Source organism: Kogia breviceps, chromosome 1, assembly GCF_026419965.1.
Source record: "Kogia breviceps isolate mKogBre1 chromosome 1, mKogBre1 haplotype 1, whole genome shotgun sequence".
Taxonomy (NCBI): Eukaryota; Metazoa; Chordata; class Mammalia; order Artiodactyla; family Physeteridae; genus Kogia; species Kogia breviceps.
In genome coordinates, this window is record NC_081310.1 from 73,019,215 (window position 1) to 73,042,579 (window position 23,365).

At 35.8% G+C, this 23,365-nt stretch overlaps 1 protein-coding gene across 2 annotated transcripts in view; it reads left to right on the forward strand.

The window, feature by feature from the left end:
• Window positions 1–23,365, forward strand: part of MAN1A2 (mannosidase alpha class 1A member 2) — a 166,346-nt gene that overhangs the window by 131,504 nt on the left and 11,477 nt on the right. The window contains exons 12-13 of one of the 2 annotated variants that reach the window (XM_067034046.1): window positions 1,845–1,960; window positions 6,957–7,103. In XM_067034046.1, coding sequence (XP_066890147.1) covers window positions 1,845–1,960; window positions 6,957–7,011 — 171 coding nt within the window. In that variant the 3' untranslated portion in view covers window positions 7,012–7,103. Of the gene's footprint in view, window positions 1–1,844; window positions 1,961–6,956; window positions 7,104–23,365 lie in introns of those variants that run through there. The other variant, XM_059041343.2, reaches the window with a different exon arrangement.

Below are 23,365 nucleotides of genomic sequence, written 5' to 3' on the forward strand. Positions count from 1 at the left end.
GTGGTTTGAGAATAGGACACACACACATACACACACACACACTTCTGTTGTGTAGCAATGGCTTTTACTAACGCTTACATATAACAAGCAATATTTTATATAGGGGAAATAGGTAAAGTAATCCAATGAATATGACTTGAATGTCCACTAATATGTAATGCTTCTTATTTAGAGGAATATGGGAGATGTATCTGAATCATGTGGGGCAGGGAGGTGAGAGATGGTGGCAGAAATGCATCTTCTCATTGGGAAACACTAAAGGATAATTTATCCTTTTCCTAAGGTTCTTTTTTTTCCTCTGCGCCTTCTTAAAGGTTTGAGAAGCTCAAACTTTAACCCATATCTGTCCATATTTGAATTACAGAGTTAAAATTTTGCTTCTATAGCCTATATGGACACACACAAACTCTGAAGAACAACAACTGAAATAATTATACTTAAAATACAAGTTTCAAAAGTATGACATGATGAGAAGGGGGTACAGTGTGGAGACAAAAGAGAAGAACTCACATCTTAAATAGAATTTTCCTTCCTTCCCACCACTGGCTCCCATGTTGGGTTTAAAGAAAGAAAAGGGAAGACAAGCTGGGATAGAATAGTGGTATCTCATGTCTTCTGTAGCTTTAACTATTCCAATTTACATCTTCAGATTTCCAAACTTGAATATGTTATGCATGAAAACATGCCTTTGAGAAATGTCTCTAAATGGCTTAAAGATTAGTCATGCCTCCCTGATACTTTCACAGTATCCTTAAACTGCTCTGATGTTCTACAGTGGGAATGATGCATGATCATTGTGAAGAATATGTGTTTAAAAACGTATTCATGTAAATTGATACAGCCACTGTGGAGAACAGTATGGAGGTACCTTAAAAAACTAAAAATAGAACTACTATATGACCCAGGAATCCCACTACTGAGCATATACCCTGAGAAAACCATAATTCAAAAAGAGACATGTACCACAATGTTCATTGCAGCACTGTTTACAATAGCCAGGACATGGAAGCAACTTAAGTGTCCATTGATAGATGAATGGATAAAGATGTGACACATATATACAATGGAATATTACTCAGCCATAAAAAGAAACGAAATTGAGTTATTTGTAGTAAGGTGGATGGACCTAGAGTCTGTCACACAGAGTGAAGTAAGTCAGAGAAAAACAAATACCATATGCTAATACATTTATATGGAATCTAAAAAAAAACGTTTTTGAAGAACCTAAGGGCAGGACAGGAATAAAGACACAGACGTAGAGAATGGACTTGAGGACATGGGGAGGGGGATGGGTAAGCTGGGACGAAGTGAGAGAGTGGCATGGACATATATACACTACCAAATGTAAAATAGATAGCTAGTGGGAAGCAGCCACATAGCACAGGGAGATCAGCTCGGTGCTTTGTGACCACCTAGAGGGGTGGGATAGGGAGAGTGTGAGGGAGGGGATATGGGATGTAGCTATACATATAGCTGATTCACTTTGTTATAAAGCAGAAACTAACACACCATTGTAAAGCAATTATACTCCAATAAAGATGTAAAACAAAATGTTTAAAATAATTAGATAGAGAAAAGTACCAAACCTTTGGTAAGGAGACTTTAAAAACCAAGTTGTGATCAAAATGGAACTATATAAAAGTTAACAATTTGATTAAATAAACACTTTTAGTGTTAATTAGCTTTTCATTAGAAAGGAGGAAGACCAGACAAGTAAAACCTTATTCTGAAACTGTCAAATTCTTATAGAGATCTCTGTAAACTTTTGACTGTGGTTCCTTAACTTGTCCTTCCAAGTTTGAAACTCTATGGAATTGACTCTTCTTGTCTCATCTCTTTCACAGGCTATTGAAAAGTATTGCCGAGTCAATGGTGGATTTTCTGGTGTGAAGGATGTATATTCCTCTACTCCTACACATGATGATGTACAGCAGAGCTTCTTTCTTGCTGAAACATTAAAGTAAGTAGATGCCTTAAAAATTTTTTTTTTTGTAGGCGGGTTTTACTCTGTGGTCCCTACATGATGAATTATGACTATGTGATGTTACACTAAACTTTATTACAAAAATCTTTTTATGTAACTGAGTCTTCAATTTTTAGCTACATCTCATGAAGGCATTTTGTCTAATAAGAGTACCTTTATTTTGTATTTAGCTCTTTACTATGCATTAGAATCACCTAGAAGACTTCTTAAAATACAAATTACCAGGCCATACCCAGTTTCTGATTCAGTAGGTCTAGGGTGGACCCTAAGAATTTACATTTCTGACAAACTCCCAGGTGGTACGGATGATGCTCGTCCTGGGATCACACCTCAACTCCCTGTTGTAGCTAATGGAATCTGTTAGGAACAATCATAGAGTTTTGATGGTTACTAGAGGGTGTATGACCATAGCCACTCATCCTCCCAATGAGGTTTCCTGTAAAGATATCTATATAAAGGGAATAATTGAAAAGAAAAAAGACAGCATTATTATTTGGGCTTATACTCAAAATCCCAGGCAGAATTTTATAAACTTTCCTGGAAGAAGGTGGAGACCTTAAATATGTCTACTTCCCAAAAACCCTGCAAAGTAAGGTCCTTAATACCTTCTTTTAAATTTCACATTTCTATTTCCAGTCAGTCTCTACCTGAATGCCTCATAAACAGTCACTACATTTGTTCCAAAAAATGTTATTTCCAGACATTGTTCAGGTTATTTGAGGATATATCAGTAGGCAAAAGGGAAAACAATTCTCAGTGTCTTGGACTTTACATTCTAGTATATTTCTAGCTTACATTCTGGTGTGTTATGGTTTAAATGTACATGTCTCAAACTATGTTTCTTATCCTAAATGGCAGTCTTACTCCAATTGTTCTTTTATTATCCCTGGTATTTTTATTTTCCTACCTTCTCAGCTTGTACGTTATGATTATTTCTTTTTTTCTCATTCTAATATATCACTTTCTTGTTATATCATTTCTTTATTTTGCCCACTCATTTCCGTATCTGTAGTTGACCCTAGACCAAACCCTTATTTTGCTGAGATGGTTTAGTCAGTTCCCTACCTCCAGTCATTTCTTGTATTTGTTTATCCTGTGTGATTAGGCTTGAGACTGTAGATAGTTGAAAGAGCACTGGACTGGAAGATAAAACCGCAGGAGCTTTAGTTATACACTGCTACAACCTAGCTGAATGAACATGTCAAAATAAAACTTCCTTGCTTTCAGTCTTCATAGTTGTCAACTGTGGAATTTGACCCAAATTGTGTAAGATCTCTCTCATTTTAAATCTTTTTTTTACTGTTTTTTAAGCCCAGAAAAATCGTAAGAATAGTACAATTGTATCTTTCACCTAGATTTACCTTTTGTTAATTTTTGCTGCATTCCCGTATCCCCATGTATATGTATACATAGACACAGTTCTACTTGTTTGCTTATTTATTTATTTGCTTTATAATTTGAGAGTTACCAGCATTCTGTTATTTACCCAGGAGTTTTTAGGAAAAGGGCATAATCTTACACTATCACAGTACAGTTATCATGCTTGTGAAACTTAACATTCATACAATACTGCTGCTTAATATATAGTCCATTTTCAAATTTCTCAATTGTTCTAATAATATACTTTATAACTTTTTTTTTGAACCCCAACCCAGGGTCCAATAAAGGATCAATTGTTGCATTTGCTTGTCATGTTTCTTTAGTCTACTTTAATCTAGAACAAAGTTTCCTTATTCTTCTTTTGTCTTTTATGACATTGACATTAAGTATTCAGGCTAGTTGTTTTGAAGAATGCCGCTCAATTTAGATATTTGTGATTGTTTCCTTATGATCAGATTTAGGTTAAACATTTTTGGCATGAATATTATATAAATGATGTGGCCTCATTTCATTTCATAAAGAGGCACATGATAATGGTTTAACTCATTGATGATTTTAAATTTGATCATAAGGTTAGATTTGATTATAAGGTCATGTAAAGAATCTTTTTTCTTTTTGTAATAAGTGATCTGTGGAGTGATAACTTTGAGACTGTGTGAATATCCTTTTTCCAACAGTCTTTCTCACTCAGTGTTATTAGCATCTTTCCTGAGCATCTTGCCTGAATTGAATATTACTATGGTAGTGGTAAAATGCTGATTTTGAGGCCTCCTCTAGTCTTAGAAATTACTTGATTTTCAACATTCATATACCATTTTCTTCATGTCACTCTTCTGCTCAAAAGCTCCAATGTTTCATTCATCTCTAGCTTCATTTCTCACTTCTTTTCTTTATATATTCTATCCTTAAACCAAGTTAATCTATCTATTTATCTATCTATCTATAATTGGTTCCTTTGAATTTCATTGTCTATTTCATATTTCTTTGGCTCTGGCAGGAATGCCTTTATTCTTTCTATCAGTTAATGCCCCTCTCTAAATAAAGTTCAGATCTTACCTCTTGCAGGTTGGCTTTCATAATTAATTCTCAAATGCCTCCTCAGTACACACCTTGAGCACTTTAGCACATGGGGTAGGGCTGCAAATACATATGTGCCATGCTGCTTTTCCCCTTGCAGTATATGGAATATCACCAGTTGACCTTGGTACTTTTCCCTGCCAAGTTCAGGAAGAATCCTTCTCAATGCAATATTCTAGGTAACCAGTTATATATATACACACACAAACAAATACATTTGGATCAATAAAAGTAGAAAAAGTCAAAGGAAGAATCATACAGGTATTTATAACAAAACCTAGGCTAAGAAATTTATCACAGTTGAGCACTACATTCATTTCACCTCAGCTCAATTGTTACATCTTTATTTGAAGGTCTGATAAATTAAGAAAAGTGTGCATGTTGAGGATACATTTCAGTCAGTTTTTTTGGAGTTTATATATGTCAGGTATTAAATGGCTAAGAAAAATCACAGCTTAGTTGGAAACATAGTCTTCTTAATGAATTTATTATTAAAAGAAAAGAGAAATACATAAAATTAAGACAAGTTTACCACCATGGTGTGTCTGCTTTCACTGGTATCAGAATCTCCAGGGCAGAAGTTGTTTTGCATTTGTGTACCTGTCTCTGTATCTTGCTTGTGTGCTTTTTTCCCCCCTTCCTATCTTAAAATTCAAAATTTGAATATAATGGCAAAAACTATTCTGGAAAACTATATATATAAGAATATGTCAAGACTTTTATATAGTGAAAGCTATGGAAAAAAATGTACATGGATGTTTATTGAAGTTATAAAAATAAAGAGTTACTATATGTTCAATATTAGTTGAAAGGTTAAATAAATTATGGCACATCCACAATGAGTATTATGGAACCAATAGCAATTATAGACTCGTCACAGTATAATGTTAAGTAAGCTATTAAGTGCACATATACATATATAGATGCACATCTTAGTATTATTTCAATAACATCAAAATGTATACTGTGATTTAGCTTAATTGGTGTTATTCTTTTAAATCCATTTCTGGTTTTGCTTTTGTAATCAGGTAAAAAATGTTTTAAAATAAATTAAACTGCAGTCACATTTTCCTGTCTCAAATTCATTGGCTGTCTTTGTGCCTAGAATCAAAAGACATTTTATGAGCTGCAAAAAAAATTTAGAGATCCAACATACGCCACTGCAACCCATCCCTCCCCTCTACACGTAGACATTCCCAATGCTAAAAATCTCTTTACAACATACATAATATTTTGTCATAAAGTCTTTTATTAATCTCTAGTTAACAGGCAGCTCACTGCCTCATAAGGCTAACCCATTACATTGTTCAGAAGCTTTCATTGTTAGAAATATCTTTCTTATATTGAGTTAAAATCTGCTTCACTGTGCATTCCATTCAGTGATCCATACTTTACCATTTGGAAATACGGAGTCTTCTACATGGATGTTAACTAAAAATACTTGTATTCATCAGGCTAAAGGTGACAAGTTTCTGTACTATTTCTTTCCGATACCAGTCTGGTTGACTTCTCTGGAGATGATTCCATGGTTTTCTAGACTGAACACTGCATTTAAGATGTGAATAAACCAGTGCAGAGTACCAATTGCTAATTTGGTCTTTATACCTTCATCAAAGCAAAATACTATTGTATTCTGTTTTCTGGTAGCCCTGTCAACATAGCTTGAAATTTTGATATAGGTCTTTTTTTTTTTAACATGAACTAAGATAATTATTTTCTATCTTACATTGGTATGATTAGCTTTTATGAAATTTATTACATTTTACCTTTATCCATTATTAAATCTTATTTTGTTAGCTTTAACATACTCTAATTTATTGAAATTTTTTTGAACTCTTGAGTTTTTCATTTAATGTATTAGCTATTCTAGCTTTGTGTCACAGATTTAATAGGTATGTCTTGGGCTTCCCTGGTGGCGCAGTGGTTGAGAATCTGCCTGCCGATGCAGGAGACACGGGTTCGTGCCCCGGTCTGGGAAGATCCCACATGCCGCGGAGCAACTAAGCCCGTGAGCCATGGCCGCTAGGCCTGCGCGTCCGGAGCCTGTGCTCCGCAACGGGAGAGGCCACAACAGTGAGAGGCCCACATACCGCAAAAAAAAAAAAATAAAAATAAAAAAAAATAAAAAAATAGGTATGTCTTTTCTGTATGTACCCAAATTAATCAAACATTAAAGACATCTAACCTATGTATTCTTAACCAGTTCATACTTATCTATCTTTTCCCAACTCTCCCTTAATAGCTTTGTGATGTTGGACAAGTTACTTAATTTCTCTAGCTCAGTTTCATCATCTGTAAAAGAGGAATTACTAATAAGGGCTTGTTATGGGGATTAATATAGCAAAGCCCTTAGAATTATACCTGGCACAAAATACAAGATAGCAGGTATAAAGTCACTATAGGACAGTAGGGCAGGGAGCTGGGGAAAAAAGGTAGACGTGAAGCAATGGAGAACAAGGACAAGCTAGAACTCACAAGGACCAACAATCCCACATATGTGTCTCACTGCCTCCAGCGTTGATAAACAGGTGACTTGCAGAAGTAGCTGGCACCTTCTGCCCTGGGGCTAAACATGCCTGGCCTGGGAATTGGAGAAATTGAGGAGGAGCTCCAACAGGAACTGCAGAAATTGCAGGTCTGGCAGCTGCCCCACACCTCCGAGGTGAGCCAGGTAATCACTGACAACATGCATAACTTTAACAGCATGTGGCGACCCTACACTGCCCCTCAGAGCATTATGGCTCCTGTTTTACTTCAGCCTCCACATCACATGCGTATGTTTTTGTAGCCAACCCTAACCCGGAATCAGAGAAAGTAATTCTGACAAATGTAGTTTCAGCTTAGCTATGCTGACAAAGTATACAATCACCACAGGAGACAGGTCCCTCCAGATAGTGAAAAATGTTATAACCTACTTTATATCATATGGTATACAGTATTTGTATATAAAAGAGATCATTTTAAAAGTATTATAAAGCTATACTAATTAAAAGGGTTTAGTAGTAGTACCAGAATAAATGGAACAGTGGAACAGGATACAGTTTGGAAATAGGCCCACTTATATGTGGAAATGTTATCTTTGAAAAATGGCAGTTCAGATCATTGAGGAAAAATTAAATAATTTAATAAAGGAAGTTAGAAAAATTATCCATTAGAAAAAAAACTGGATTCCTGTAAATAACTAAAACTGATCTTATAGAACATAGCTTTAAATATTAAAAATGAAATAAATTCCTGAAAAAATTTGGAAGTCTTTTTTTCTCCCAACTCTGGGGGTGAAGATGGCATGACACAAAACCCAGAAACCATAGAAGAAAAATATTTGAATGTTTAACTACAGAAAAATGGACATCTGTAAGAAAAAAAAAAAGAACATTAAACAAAGTAAGACAGATGACACACTGGGAAAATATATTTGCAATACATTTGATAGTGGGTACATTTTCTTCAAATATGAAATTATTAAGGAATAAGTATTAAGTTAAAATAAGTAAAGACAGTTCACTGCAAAATACAGAGGGAAAATACCATAAATACATGAAAAATAAATATTTGACCCACTCATAAAGAAATGAAATAAAATGAATAATCAAATACCATGTTTCACTATCAGATTACTTAAGATTTTAAAAGTTTGCAATCTGGTGTTAACAAGGATGTGTGGATCCAGTCACTTCTAAACACTGGAAGTGAGAATGTATGTTGTTTGATGTGAGTGGTGAAATCTGTAAAAGAACCTACTGAAATATTAAGAGCACATTAATTTTGCTTCAGTAATCCTACTTCTAGAAGTTACCCTACAGGTATACTTCCCCAGGTGAGAAAGATGGATAAAAAAGATTGCTCCTTACTTCCATATTGTTTATATTCTTTGCTCTTATACTGAATAATTAAGATTAAGTGCTGCATGTACCTTTTTAGGCACATCTCCTGTTACACCACTTTCCCCATGCATTTATTTGATCCATACCTGCCTACTGTACATTTTCACTTATGTGTTTTTACTCTTGCTTTCCCTTCTGCATGAAATTTATCATTCCTTTTTTTAATCACTTACAAAATCCTATTACTTTGCCAAGGTCTAGCTCAAATATCACTATCTCTGTGAGTCCTCTCCAACACTAAGACAGAATTAAGCCATTTTTAAGTAGACTTACAATACTTCCTTTGTTCTGATAGTCTACGTGAAATGTTAATATCCTCAATGCTTAGTTTCATGTTTGGGATAGAGTATACATACATTCAACAGATGTTTGTTGAACTGTACAGAATTAAAAGCATAGCACTTGTCATGTTAAAATTATTCATATAAACATCTATCTCCTCTGTCTTGTGTAGGTCCTCAGAAATGAAGGCTAATGTTGTTGTTTTTAATATAGATATTTTTAAAAGTGTAAAAACAGTATGTGGATATAGCAAAATGAATTAAGTAGTATGGAACAGAAAAAATGAAAAATAAAAGTTTCTCTGTATTTCACATCTACTTTCACTTCCCAAAGATAACTACAGTTGACCCTTGAATAACAGAGGTTCAACTGTGCAAATCCACTTATATACAGATTATTTTCAGTAAACTTATTGGAAAGTTTTTGGAGATTTGTGACAATTTGAAAGAATATGCAGGTGAACTGAGTGGTCTAGAAATATTGAAAAAATTAAGGAAAAAGTCAGGTATATCATGAATTCATAAAATATATGTACATACTGGTCCATTTTACCATTTACTGCCATAAAATATACGCAGATCTATTATTAAATGTTAAAATTTCTCAAGACTTACACAAACACTTAGACTATAGATGGCAAAATTTGGATCTAGTGATTTCAGTATATGCTTAAAATGCCTAGTGATGGACCAGTCCCTCCCATCAGGAAACTTACACAAGCCTCTTAGATAGCCTCATCCACCAGAGGGCAGACAGCAGAAACAAAAAGAACTACAATCCTGCAGCCTGTGGAACAAAAACCACAGTCACAGAAAGATAGACAAGATGAAAAGGCAGAGGGCTATGAAGGAACAAGTTAAAACCCCAGTAAAACAACAAAATGAAGTGGAGATAGGCAACCTTCCAGAAAAAGAATTCAGAATAATGATAGTGAAGATGATCCAGGGCCTTGGAAAAAGAATGGAGGCAAAGATCAAGAAGATGCAAGAAAGGTTTAACAAAGACCTAGAAGAATTAAAGAACAAACAAACAGAGATGAACAATACAATAACTGAAATGAAAACTACACTAGAAGGAATCAATAGCAGAATAACTGAGGCAGAAGAATGGATAAGTGACCTGGAAGACAGAATGGTGGAATTCACTGCTGCAGAACAGAAGAAAAAAGAATGAAAAGAAATGAAGACAGCCTAAGAGACCTCTGGGACAACATTAAACGCAGCAACATTCGCATTATAGGGGTCCCAGAAAGAGAAGAGAGAGAGAAAGGACCAGAGAAAATATTTAAAGAGACTATAGTTGAAAACTTCCGTAACATGGGAAAGGAAATAGCCACCCAAGTCCAGGAAGTGCAGAGAGTCCCATACAGGATAAACCCAAGGAGAAACACGCCGAGACACACAGTAATCAAATTGGCAAAAATAAAAGACAAAGAAAAATTATTGAAAGCAGCAAGGGAAAAATGACAAATAACATACAAGGGAACTCCCATAAGGTTAACAGCTGATTTATCAGCAGAAACTCTACAAGCCAGAAGGGAGTGGCATGATATACTTAAAGTGATGAAAGGGAAGAACCTACAACCAAGATTACCCTAACTGGCAAAGATCTCATTCAGATTTGATGGAGAAATCAAAAGCTTTACAGACAAGCAAAAGCTAAGAGAATTCAGCACCACCAAACCAGCTCTACAACAAATGCTAAAGGAACTTCTCTAAGTGGGAAACACAAGAGAAGAAAAGGACCTACAAAAACAAACCCAAAACAATTAAGAAAATAAATGGTCATAGGAACATACATATTGATAATTACCTTAAACATGAATGGATTAAATGCTCCAACCAAAAGACACAGGCTTTCTGAGTGGCTACAAAAACAAGACCCATATATATATATATATTTATATATATATATATATATGCTGTCTACAAGAGACCCAGTTCAGACCTAGGGACACATACAGACTGAAAGTGAGGGGATGGAAAAAGATCTTCCATGCAAATGGAAATCAAAAGAAAGCTGGAGTAGCAATGCTCATATCAGATAAAATAGACTTTAAAACAAAGAATGTTACAAGAGAGAAGGAAGGACACTACATAATGTTCAAGGGATCAATCCAAGAAGAAGATAGAACAATTATAAATATATATGCACCCAACATAGGAGCACCTCAATACATAAGGCAACTGCTAACAGCTATAAGAGAGGAAATAGACAGTAACACAATAATAGTGGGGGACTTTAATGCCTCACTTACACAAATGGACAGATTATCCAAAATGAAAATAAGGAAACAGAAGATTTAAATGACACAATAGACCAGATAGATTTAACTGATATTTATAGGACATTCAATCCAAAAACAGCAGCTTACACTTTCTTTTCAACTATGCATGGAATATTCTCCAGGACAGATCACATCTTGGGTCACACATCAAGCCTCAGTAAATTTAAGAAAGTTGAAATCATATGAAGCATCTTTTCTGAGCACAACGGTATGAAATTAGAAATGAATCACAGGGAAAAAAACGTAAAAACACAAACACATGGAGGCTAAACAATACATTACTAAATAACCAAGAGATCACTGAAGAAATCAAAGAGGAAATCAAAAAATACCTAGAGACACGTGACAATGAAAACACGATGATCCAAAACCTATGGGATATAGCAAAAGCCGTTCTAAGAGGGAAGTCTATAGCTATACAAGCCTACCTCAAGAAACAAGAAAAAATCTCAATAAACTATCTAACCTTACATCTAAAGGAACTGGAGAAAGAAGTACAAACAAAACCCAAAGTTAGCAGAAGGAAAGGAATCATAAAAATCAGATCAGAAATGAATGAAATATAAACAAAGAAACCAATAACAAAGATCAATAAAACTAAAAGCTGCTTCTTTGAGAAGATAAACAAAATTGATAAACCATTAACCAGACTCATCAGGAAAAAGAGGGAGAGGACTCAAATCAATAAAATCAGAAATGAAAAAGGAGAAGTTACAACAGACACCACGGAAATGCAAAGCATCCTAAGATACTACTACAAGCAACTCTATGCCAATAAAATGGACAACGTGGAAGAAATGGACAAATTCTTAGAAAGGTATAACCTTCCAAGACTGAACCAGGAAGAAATAGAAAATATGAACAGACCAATCACAAGCAATGAAATTGAAACTTTAAAAATCGTCCAAGAAACAAAAGTCCAGGACCAGATGGCTTCATAGGGGAATTGTATTAGACATTTATAGACGAGCTAGCACCCATCCTTCTCAAACTCATCCAAAAAATTGCAGAGGAAGGAACACTCCCAAACTCATTCTATGAGGCCACCATCACCCTGATAACAAAACCAGACAAAGATACTACAAAAAAAGAAAATTCCAGACCCATATCACTGATGAATATAGATTCAAAAATCCTCAACAAAACACCAGCAAACAGAATCCAACAACACATTAAAAGGATCATACACCATGATCAAGTGGGATTTATCCCAGGGATGCAAGGATTCTTCAATATACACAAATCAGTCAGTGTGATACACCATATTAACAAATTGAAGAATAAAACCATATGATCATCTCACTAAATGCAGAAAAAGCTTTTGCACAAAATTCAACACCCATTTATGATAAAAACTCTCCAGAAAGTGGGCATAGAGGGAACCTACCTCAACATAATAAAGGCCATATACGACAATCCCACAGCCAACATCTTTCTCAATGATGAAAAACTGAAAGCATTTCCTCTAAGATCAGGAACAAGACAAGGCTGTCCACTCTCACCACTCTTATTCAACATAGTTTTGGAAGTCCTAGCCATAGCAGTCAGAGAAGAAAAAGAAATAAAAGGAATACAAATTGTAAAAGAAGAAGTAAAACTGTCACTGTTTGCAGATGACATGATACTATACATAGAGAATCCTAAAGATGTCACCAGAAAACTACTAGAGCTAATCAATGAATTTGGTAAAGTTGCAGGATACAAAATTAATGCACAGAAATCTCTCACATCCCTATACATTAATGATGAAAAATCTGAAAGAGCAATTAAGAAAACACTCCTATTTACCACTGCAACAAAAAGAATAAAATATCTAGGAATAAACCTACCTAGGGTGACAAAGGACCTGTACGCAGAAAACTATAAGACACTGATGAAAGAAATTAAAGATGATGCCAACAGATGGAGAGATATACCATGTTCTTGGATTGGAAGAATCAATATTGTGAAAATGTCTATACTACTCAAAGCAATTTACAGATTCAGTGCAATCCCTATCAAATGACCAATGGCATTTTTTACAGAACTAGAACAAAAAATCTTAAAATTTGTATGGAGACACAAAAGACCCCGAATAGCCAAAGCAGTCTTGAGGGAAAAAAACGGAGCAGGAGGAATCAGACTCCCTGACTTCAGACTGTACTACAAAGCTACAGTAATCAAGACAATATGATACTGGCACAAAAGCAGAAACATAGATCGATGGAACAAGATAGAAAGCCCAGAGATAAACCCACGCACCTATGGTCAACTCATCTGTGACAAAGGAGGCAAGGTTATACAATGGAGAAAACACAGTCTCTTCAATAAGTGGTGCTGGGAAAACTGGACAGCTACATGTAAAAGAACGAAATTATAACACTCCCTAACCAAACACAAAAATAAACTCAAAATGGATTAGAGACTTAAATGTAACACCGGACACTATAAAACTCTTAGAGGAAAATGTAGGCAGAATACTCTTTGACGTAAATCACAGCAAGATCTTTTTTGACTCACCTCCTAGAGTAATGGAAATAAAAACAAAAATAAACAAATAGGACCTAATGAATCTTCAAAGCTTTTGCACAGCAAAGAAAGCCATAAACAAGACGAAAAGTCAACCCTCAGAATGGGAGAAAACATTTGCAAATGGATCAATGGACAAAGGATTAGTTTCCAAAATATATAAACAGCTTATGCAGCTCAATATTAAAGAAACAGACAACCCAATCCAAAAATGGGCAGAAGACCTAAATAGACATTTCTCCAAAGAAGGCATACAGATGGCCAAGAAGCACATGAAAAGTTGCTCAACATCAATAATTATTAGAGAAGTGAAAATCAAAACTACAATGAGGTGTCACTTCACATCAGTTAGAATGGGCATCATCAGAAAATCTACAAACAACAAATGTTGGAGAGGGTGTGGAGAAAAGGGAACCCTCTTGCACTGTTGGTGGGAATGTAAATTGATATAGCCACTATGGAGAACAGTATGGAGGTTCCTTTAAGAACTAAAAATAGAATTACCATATGACCCAGCAATCCCACTACCGGGCGTATACCCAGAGAAAACCATAATTCAAAAAGACACATGCACCCCAATGTTCATTGCAGCACTATTTCTAATAGCCAGGTCATGGAAGCAGCCTAAGTGCCCATCAACAGATGAATGGATAAAGAAGATGTGGTACATATATACAATGGAATATTACTCAGCCATAAAAAGGAACGAAATTGGGTTATTTGTTGTGATGTGCTGGTTCTAGGGACTGTCATACAGGGTGAAGTAAGTCAGAAAGAGAAAAGCAAATATCGTATATTAACGCATGTATGTGGAACCTAGAAAAATGGTACAGGTGAACCGGTTTGCAGGGCAGAATTTGAGACACAGATGTAGAGAACAAACATATGGACACCAAGGGGGGAAAGCTGCGGTGGGCTGGGGATGGTGGTGTGATGAATTGGGATTGACATGTATACACTGATGTGTATAAAATTGATGACTAATAAGAACCTAATGAATAAAAAAGTAAAATAAAATTCAAAAATTAAAAAAAATTCCTAGTCATGCTAATCATTTCCACGTGAGCAGTTCATCTCTCTAGTATATTGTGTATTAAGAAAAGAGCTATCTCTCACTGTTTTTAAGTATTTTTTCATCATGTTTAGTGTAATGCTGTAAATCTTGAATAGCACCATGGGAGCCCTACAAAGTGCCACTAGTGATGCTGGACATATTCCTAAGAAGCAGAGAAAAGTCATGACGTTGACATTTCAAGAAAAAGTTGAATTGCTTGATATGTACCGTAGATTGAGGTCTGCAGCTGGGTTTTCTCACGACTGCATGATAGATGAATCCAGTGTAAGGACGAGTGTGGAAAAAAAAAAGAAAAAGAAATTCATGAAGCCATCACTGCAGCTACACCAGCAGGCACAAAAACCTTGCACTTTTTGCAAAATACCTTTTTATCTTGCATTGAAAATGCAGCTTTTTATGTGGGTGCAGGATTGCAAGGCATTCCTATAGACTCTAATATGATTTGAGAAAAAGCAAAGTCATTATATGACAACTTAAAGCAAAAGGAAGGTGAAGGATTTAATGCCTGTAAAGAATAGTTTGCTAATTTTAGAAAGAGATTTGGCCTAAAAAATGTTTAAAAAAATGTTAAAAAACACAACAGGAGGGCTTCCCTGGTGGCGCAGTGGTTGAGAGTCCGCCTGCCGATGCGGGGGACGCGGGTTCGTGCCCCGGTCCGGGAGGATCCCACATGCCGCGGAGCGGCTGGGCCCGTGAGCCATGGCCGCTGGGCCTGCGCGTCCGGAGCCTGTGCTCCGCAACGGGAGAGGCCGCAACAGTGAGAGGCCCGCATATCACAAAAAAAAAAAAAAAAAAAAAAAAAAACACAACAGGAGAAGCAGCTTCTGCTGCAGCAGAGGAGTTCCCAGACACCATTAAGAAAATCGTTGGGGAGAAAGAATATCTGCCTAAACAGGTTTTAATGCAGACAAAAATTCCCTCTTATGGGAAAAAAAAATGCCACAGAGGACATTTATTAGTAAAGAAGAGAAGTAAGCACCAGGATTTAAGGCAGGAAGGGATAGGCTAACTCTACTGTTTTGTGCAAATGCAGTTGGGTTTATCATAAGAGCTGCCCTTATCTCCAAAGCTGCTAATTAACCCTTGAGCCTTGAGGGGAAAAGACAAACACCAGCAGCACGTCTTTTGGTTGTGTTATACAGTAAAAAGGCCTGAAGGAGAACCCTTTTTCTGAATTTGTTCCATTGTTGCTTTGTCCCTGAAGTCAGGAAGTACCTTGCCAGTAGGAGACTGCCTTTTAGGAAAGCAGTGGGGAGGGTGGTGGTGGTGTGAAGAATTGGGAGATTGGGATTGACATATGTACACTAATATGTATAAAATGGATAACTAATAAGAACCTGCTGTATAAAAAAAAATAAAATTAAAAAAAAAGAGACCGCCTTTTAGAGTTCTTTCATTATTGGACAACACCCCTGGCCCCCTAGAACCTCAGAGTTCACCACCAAAGGCGTCAAAGTGGCCTACTTGCCTCCAAACACAACATCTCTAATTCAGCCTCTAGATCTGTGGAAGAGAACCGCAACAGAGAAAACATCATGAAAGTCTGGAAGGATTACACCACTGAATATGCCATCGTTATTAAAGAAAAAGCCATTAAATTCTTTTGGAGGAAACTGTGTCCAGATGTGCATAACTTCACAGGATTTACAACAGAGCCAGTCAAGGAAATCATGAAAGAGACTGTGGATATGGCAAAACAGGGAGGAGGTGAAGGGTTTCAAGATACGGATCTTGGAGGAATTTAAGAGCTATTAGACACCACACCAGAGGAATTAACAAAAGATGAGCACTTCCAAACCAGTGACAGATGATGAGGAAGAAGACATGGAAGAAGCAGTGCCAGAAAACAGATGGACCTTAGACAATCTGGCAGGAAGGTTCCGATTATTCAGGACTGCTTTTGACTTCTTTTATGACATGGACCTTCTATGATATGGGCACTGAAACTAAAGCAAACAGTGGAGGAAGGATTGGAGCCACATAGAAACATATTTGGAGAAATGAAAAAGCAAAATAGTCAGAATTTATGATGTCTTTCCATAAAGCTGTACTGAGTGTGCCTGCCTCTCCTGCCTCCCCTTCCACCTCTGAGACGGCAAGACCAACCTCCTCTCTTCCACTTCCTCCTCAGCCTACTCAACATGAAGATGATGAGGATGGAGACCTTTCTGATGGTGGTTCACTTAATGATTAGATCGTCATGTGCACTTAATAAACTTATCTGTTGTGCATGTGTGTGAGTGTCTCCGTGTGAAAATCTAATAACTATATGGCAAGAACCATATGGAATGAGATGTTTTTGTGTCATCATCATCGTTTAAGTATTCATTGTGTAAAACATCATGTGCAAGACTTGTACTGCATTCCCACCAACAGTACACAAGGGTTTCCTTTTCTCCACATCTTCACCAACACTTGTTATCTCTTGTCTTTTTGATAATAGTGTTTGAAACAGGTGTGAGGTGGTATCTCATTGTGGGTTTTTTTTTGTTTGTTTGTTTGTTTGTTTTTTCCCGGTACGCGGGCCTCTCACTGCTGTGGCCTCTCCCGTTGCAGAGTACAGGCTCCGGACGTGCAGGCTCAGCCACCATGGCTCACGGGCCTAGCCACTCCGCAGCATGTGGGATCTTCCCAGACCGGGGCACGAACCCGTGTCCCCTGCATTGGCAGGTGGACTCACAACCACTGCGCCACCAGGGAAGCCCTCATTGTGGTTTTGATTTTCATTTCCCTGAAGATTAGTGATGGTGAACATCTTTACATGTATGAGCTGTTGGCCATTTGTGTGTCTTTTGGGGAAAATGTTCAATTTCTCTGCCCATTTTTTAATTGGGTTGTTTGGTTTTTAGCTATTGAGTTGTGTTAGTTCTTTATATATTTTGGATATTAACCCCTGTCAGATATATGATTTGCAGCTATTTTCTCCCATTCTATAGGTTGCCTGTTCATTTTTTGGATTGTTTCTTTTGCTGTGCAGAAGCTTTTTAGTTTGATGTAGTTCCACTTATTTATTTTTGCCTTTGTTGCTTGTGCTTTTGGTGTCATATCCAAAAAATCGTTGCCAAGACCCATGTCAAGGAGCTCTTTCTCTGTTTTCTTCTAGGAGTTTTACAGTTTCAGGTCTTAAGTAGCTTCTGATTGTATCACTTTATCATTTCTAACTGTATTTTTTAAAGCATTCCTGATTTTCCTATATAAAATTTCAGTTTGTCCCCTTATTCCCTCATTTTCTCTTACTTTAATTTTTGCCATAGCACCTTTCTTCTAACATACTGTATAATTTCCTTAGGCATATAAGAATATATGCCTTAGAATACAAACTCCACGGGGGCGGTGATATTTGTATATTTTAGTTATTGTTTTATCCCCAGCATCAGTGTTGGAGCCACACATAGTTGTTTCAGTATTAAATATTTGTGGAGTAAAGGATTGCATCATTTGATTCTGAGAGAGAGCTAAAAACCAGCAATTTTATAAGATCTTATAAAAATGGGAGTGGGAAGGAGAAGAGAATAATAGAACTATTTTATTTCCTGCTTGAGGCTCAGGGCTTGAACTCAGAGTTCAGTTAGTGCTAGAATATAGCTAATAATGAGTGGGTCAATAAATTAATAAAGCAAGAAGGAAAGGCACAAGGCAAGATGTGAAAAGTGGAGGAGTCAGAGCAGTTGATCTGTTTTCAATAGAGAGTCAAGGGTTCAGATGCCCACATGAAGGAGAAAAGCAGAAACAGTACAAACTGGTGCTAGAAGTTACAAAATTGGTAAACCTAGGGCAGTGGTTCTTAAACTTGAACATGCATCAGAATCACCTGGAAACCTTCTTAAAATAGATTGCTGAGCTCCATTGCCAAAGTTTCTGATTAGAAGGTCTAGAGTGGGGTCTGAGAATTTTCATTTGTAACAAGTTCCCAAGTGATGCTGATGCTGCTGGTCTGGAGGATCACACTTTGAGACCACTGACACCTGTGACTCAGTAAACCACTTATGGAAGCAATTAGGGATCAAGGAATTACCTATACTGACAAGGAATAGCTAGTATACCATGAGGTCAGGTGGGCAAATCATGGCTATATTTATGTGGTCCAGTCTCCTCAAATGGTATACTGAAGGTATACCATATTTTTTAATCCCTCTTAGGACTTACCACAGTGTCACTGCAATCCACATATTAGACACTAGGGGACACACACACAGAGTGAATTTCACTTGTGCTGTTTAATAAGTATTTTTTTCAGTTTGCAAGCTGTGTACTTTGAAATATCCTTGCCAGTTTTCTTTTGCTGCAGTAGAGGGAGCTACAATTCAAATTGTACTTATGTAGCAGTAACACATAATAAGTTTTCCTTTTCCATCATTCTTTTTTTCTTAACTTTAAAAATTGACATATATACACTATTGATACTATGTATGAAATACATAACTAATGAGAACCTACTGTATAGCACAAGGAAATCTACTCAGTGTTATGTGGTGACCTAAATGAGAAGGAAATCCAAAAAAGAGGGGTATATGTATGTGTGTAGCTGATTCACTTTGCTGTACAGCAGAAACTAACACAACATTGTAAAGCAACTATATGCCAATAAAAAATTAATGAATAAAAAGCAAATTAAATAAAAATTGGCTTTATTTAAGTAATAAATTTGTGAGAGAGGAAGAATCAATGAGCTAGATTATTGGGGTAAGGATTCTTGGACAGGAAAAAATAGTTCAAGAGGGAAGACTCAAAAAAACAAAGCCACTATTCTCTTCCATTTATCTTTTAAAAAAATCTTTTATCTTATCTGTAATTGTATCCTAAAGTTAACTTTCTACCATGAGAGGACTGTTTTTCCAGCTGGATGATAAAAGAGCATTAAATCTCCTGTTCTCTGCTATTCTCTGCTCACTTACCCCTGAAGCCTGGTTTATAGACTAAGTCAAGTCAAAAGTATTTATTAAGGAGCTGTTCTCATCTCAGAATTGTGTTATTTGATAATTAAAGTGTATGAAACATATACTCTACTTATTAGCTTGCAGTGTAGTTAAGAAAGCTCCTACTTCTAGCCATGAGCAAACTCAATAAAAGTACAAAGTATATATATAGTGCTAAATAGAATATAAATGTTTTGGAAATTCAGAGAAAGGAACTTTGGTGTGAGCTAGAGTAGTTATGAAAAAAGATTGAAATGATGCTAAGTGATACATAAGATGTTAATAGGTGATATAAAGCAGAAAGTCACTTCATGAAAAGACGGATCTAGCTTGAGAAAATAAATGCTACCTTTCTTTAAAAATACAGTAAGAAAATTATCCTGACTAAAGAATATTCAGTAGAAGTAATGGTACATTGGATTCTAGAATCAAAATCAGGGAAGCAACAATATGAATGAACATTGAGGACCTTATGTGAAGTGAAATAAGCCAGTCACAAAAAGACAAATAGTTATGATTCCACTTACATGAAGTATCTATAATCAGATTCATAGAAAAAGAAAGTAAAAGGTGGTTATCAGGTGCTGGGGGAGGAGAAAAAGGGAAGTTGTTGTTTAAAGGGTGTAGAGTTTCAGTTTTGCAAGATGAAAAAGTTTTGAAGATATGTTTCACAATAATGTGAATATACATAACACCACTGAATTTTAAAATGGTTAAGATGGTAAATTTATATTCTGTGTTTTTACCACAATAAAACACAAGAGAATCAATGGCATGCTACAAAGGGAATTGTAAGATAAAATGCCAAAGCATCTGTACTTTAACTCCAACCCCTAAAGCTTACCTGGAATGTAGTGAAAGGAAAACAAATATGACTGAGAGAGCCCCAAAGGGAGAAAAGTAACTTGTTATTTTAAATGATTGCAAGGATCCAAAGAAATTACACATCAAGGTACTACAACAAATATGATTTTGTAATCAGTATTAATGTTCTTTCAGGAATGATGGAGAGAAACACAACAGAATAGATATATAATTTTAAAGAAGGGAAAAGTTGGATTGAGAAAAATAAAAATAGATGAACTTAATGTCCATTTTCACAAAATTTGAGAAAGCCATGGTATGAAGTCTTTAGAGAAGAATCAGTGATCATGAAGAGCCAGAAAGGGTTCCTAAGAACAAGTTCTTGTTGGATAAATTCTAATGATCTTTTTGAATCGGGTTAATAATAGAGGGTAAGGGATTCCATGAACATAGTTACATAGTGTTCAGCAAATCATTTGACAAAGTATTTCAAAATGGAAGAGTAGGTCTTTTGCTTCCTCCAAGCTGGAATACCAGGGATCATATTTACCATTCCTCTTGAAACACACAGATAAACTGTGTTTGAAACAATGCTTTTCAAAACACTGGACAAAAGGCAATGAAGGACTGTAATCTCTGAGAGATGGGACACAAGCCAGGTGAACCCTGTGTTTGTCCCAGCTTGCTGTCTTGATAGAGTTTCCAGTCCACTGCACAGGAAGGGGAACCTGAGGCAGAGTGTAACAGATTCCTTGAGGAGATGGAGCTGTGATTCCAAGGAAACTAAGATAGCTAGTGTTCACAGGAGAGTACTAGAGAGGAGACAGCTGCACAGAGATGCCAGGAAAACCCCCTAGAGTGTTCAGCAGAATGAAGGAACTACCTGAATTGAGGGAAGGACTCATCTGTGAGGGATTAAAGGGAACAGTTTATGGTAATCACATAGGACCAGGAATAGTGTCTGGTTTCAGTAGCCTGACTGGAAAAACTCCTAATTTATGGGGCACCAAGTAGAGAATTCAGGAAAGTCCTGCCTCAGTAGAGGTGGATAATCTACAAAAATATCTAGCAACCAACGAGGTAAAATCCATAATGTCTGGCATCCACTCAAAGATATCATGTATGCAAAGAAGGAGGAAAACAGGACCTATCATGAAAATAATCAATTGAAACTAACTTTGAACTCATATAGATGTTAGAATTAGCAGACGACATTAAAACAGTTATTATAACTATATTCTATACATTCAAAACGTTAAGTAGAGACATGGAAGATATACAAACACAAATAAAACTTCTAGAAATGAAAACTGCAGTGTCTGAATTGGAAAATAAATATACCAAATAGGATTAATAGCAGATTAGACATTGCAGAAGAAAAGATTAGTGAACTAGAAGACATAGCAATAGAAATCCAAATGAAACAAAAACAAAAGAATCTTATAAAAATGAAAAGAGCATCAGTAAACTGTGTAACAACTGCACGTAGCTTAAAATATATGAAATTGGAGCCTCTGAAGGAGAGGACAGAAATATGGATGAAAAAACAAATCAGCCACACTCTTTCCAAGCTTGATGTAAACACCATATTCACAGATCCAAGAAGCTGAATAAACTTCAAGGACAAGAAACGTGAAGAATACTTCGCCCAAGGCACATTGTACTCAAATTGCTCAAAGATAGTGATAAAGAAAAAAATCTTAAAAGCAACCAGAGGGAAAACACAAGTTAGGCAAAAAGGAGCAAATATAAGAATGACATCAGAGTTCTCATTAGAAACAAGACTAATATCCCTCTGAATATAACTATAAAATAACTACACAAGATTTTTACAAATCAGATCTACAACATAGTAGTTAATACATCATGACCCAAATGGGTTTATTCCATGTATGGAGGCTTCATTTAACATTGGAAAAATCAATCAGTGAACTGTAAAAGAAAAACCATATGATCACCTAAATAGACAGAAAAATCATTTGACTAAATCCAATATCCATTCCTGGTAAAACTCTTAGCAAACAAAAAACAGAAAGGAACTTCCTTAACCTGAAAAAGGGCATATATGAAGAACATATATCTAGCATCATACTGAAAAACTAAAATCCTCCTAAGTTCCTTTAAGGTCAGAAACAAGACATGGATGTCTGTTTGCTTCACTTCTATTTAGCATTGTATTGGAGGTTCTCCAGTGTAGCCAGACAAGAAAAAGAAATAAAAGACATCCAGATTAGAAAGAAAGAAGTAAGCTACTTTTTTTTTTTTTTTTGTAGAGGATAATTGTTCTCTATGAAAATCCTATGGAGTTTCTCAAAAAGTTACTAGAACTAATAAGTGAATTTAGCAAGGTTACAGATAGAAGATTAACATATTAGAGTCAATTGTATATACTAGCAGTGAACAATCAGAAATTGAAACTGAAAAAATTGCCACTTATAAATATTGAAATATTTAGGGATAAATCTTGCCAAAACACATAAAAGACCTGTACACTGAAAACTAAAAATCATTGCTGAGAGAAATTAAAGACCTAAATAAATGGAGAGATTAACTTTGTTTATGGTTCTGAGAATTCAGTATTGTTAATTCTTCCTCAATTGTTCTACAGTTACACAATCCCGGTCAAAATCCCTGGGGGCTTTTTTGGGTAGAAATTAATAAGCTCTTTCTAAATTTCATATGAGAATGTAAAGAACCTGGAATAACCAAAACAAGTTTGAAAAAGAACAAAGTTGAAAGCCTAATACTATGTGATTTCAAGACCTATTATAAAGCTATCATAATCAAAACACTGTGGTACTGGTGTAATAGGTAATAATAATTGATAGCCAAATATATGAAAAAAATGGGGGGGAATTGATTTTTGACAAAGGTACAAAGAGATGCAATGCAGTGCAATGCAATGAGAAATGATAGGCTTTTCAACAAAAGGTGCTAGAATAATTGGATTTCTGTATGCATATACAAAAATCAACTCAAAATGGATTATAGACCTAAATTTAAAACCTAAAAATATACAACTTTTAATAGAAAACATAGGAGAAAATCTTTGTGACCTTTGGCTAGGCAAAGATTTCTTAGATATTATACCAAGCATAATCCATAAAAGAACAAATTGATCAATTGGTCTAAAATTTAAAAACATAAGCTCTTTGGAACAAACGTATG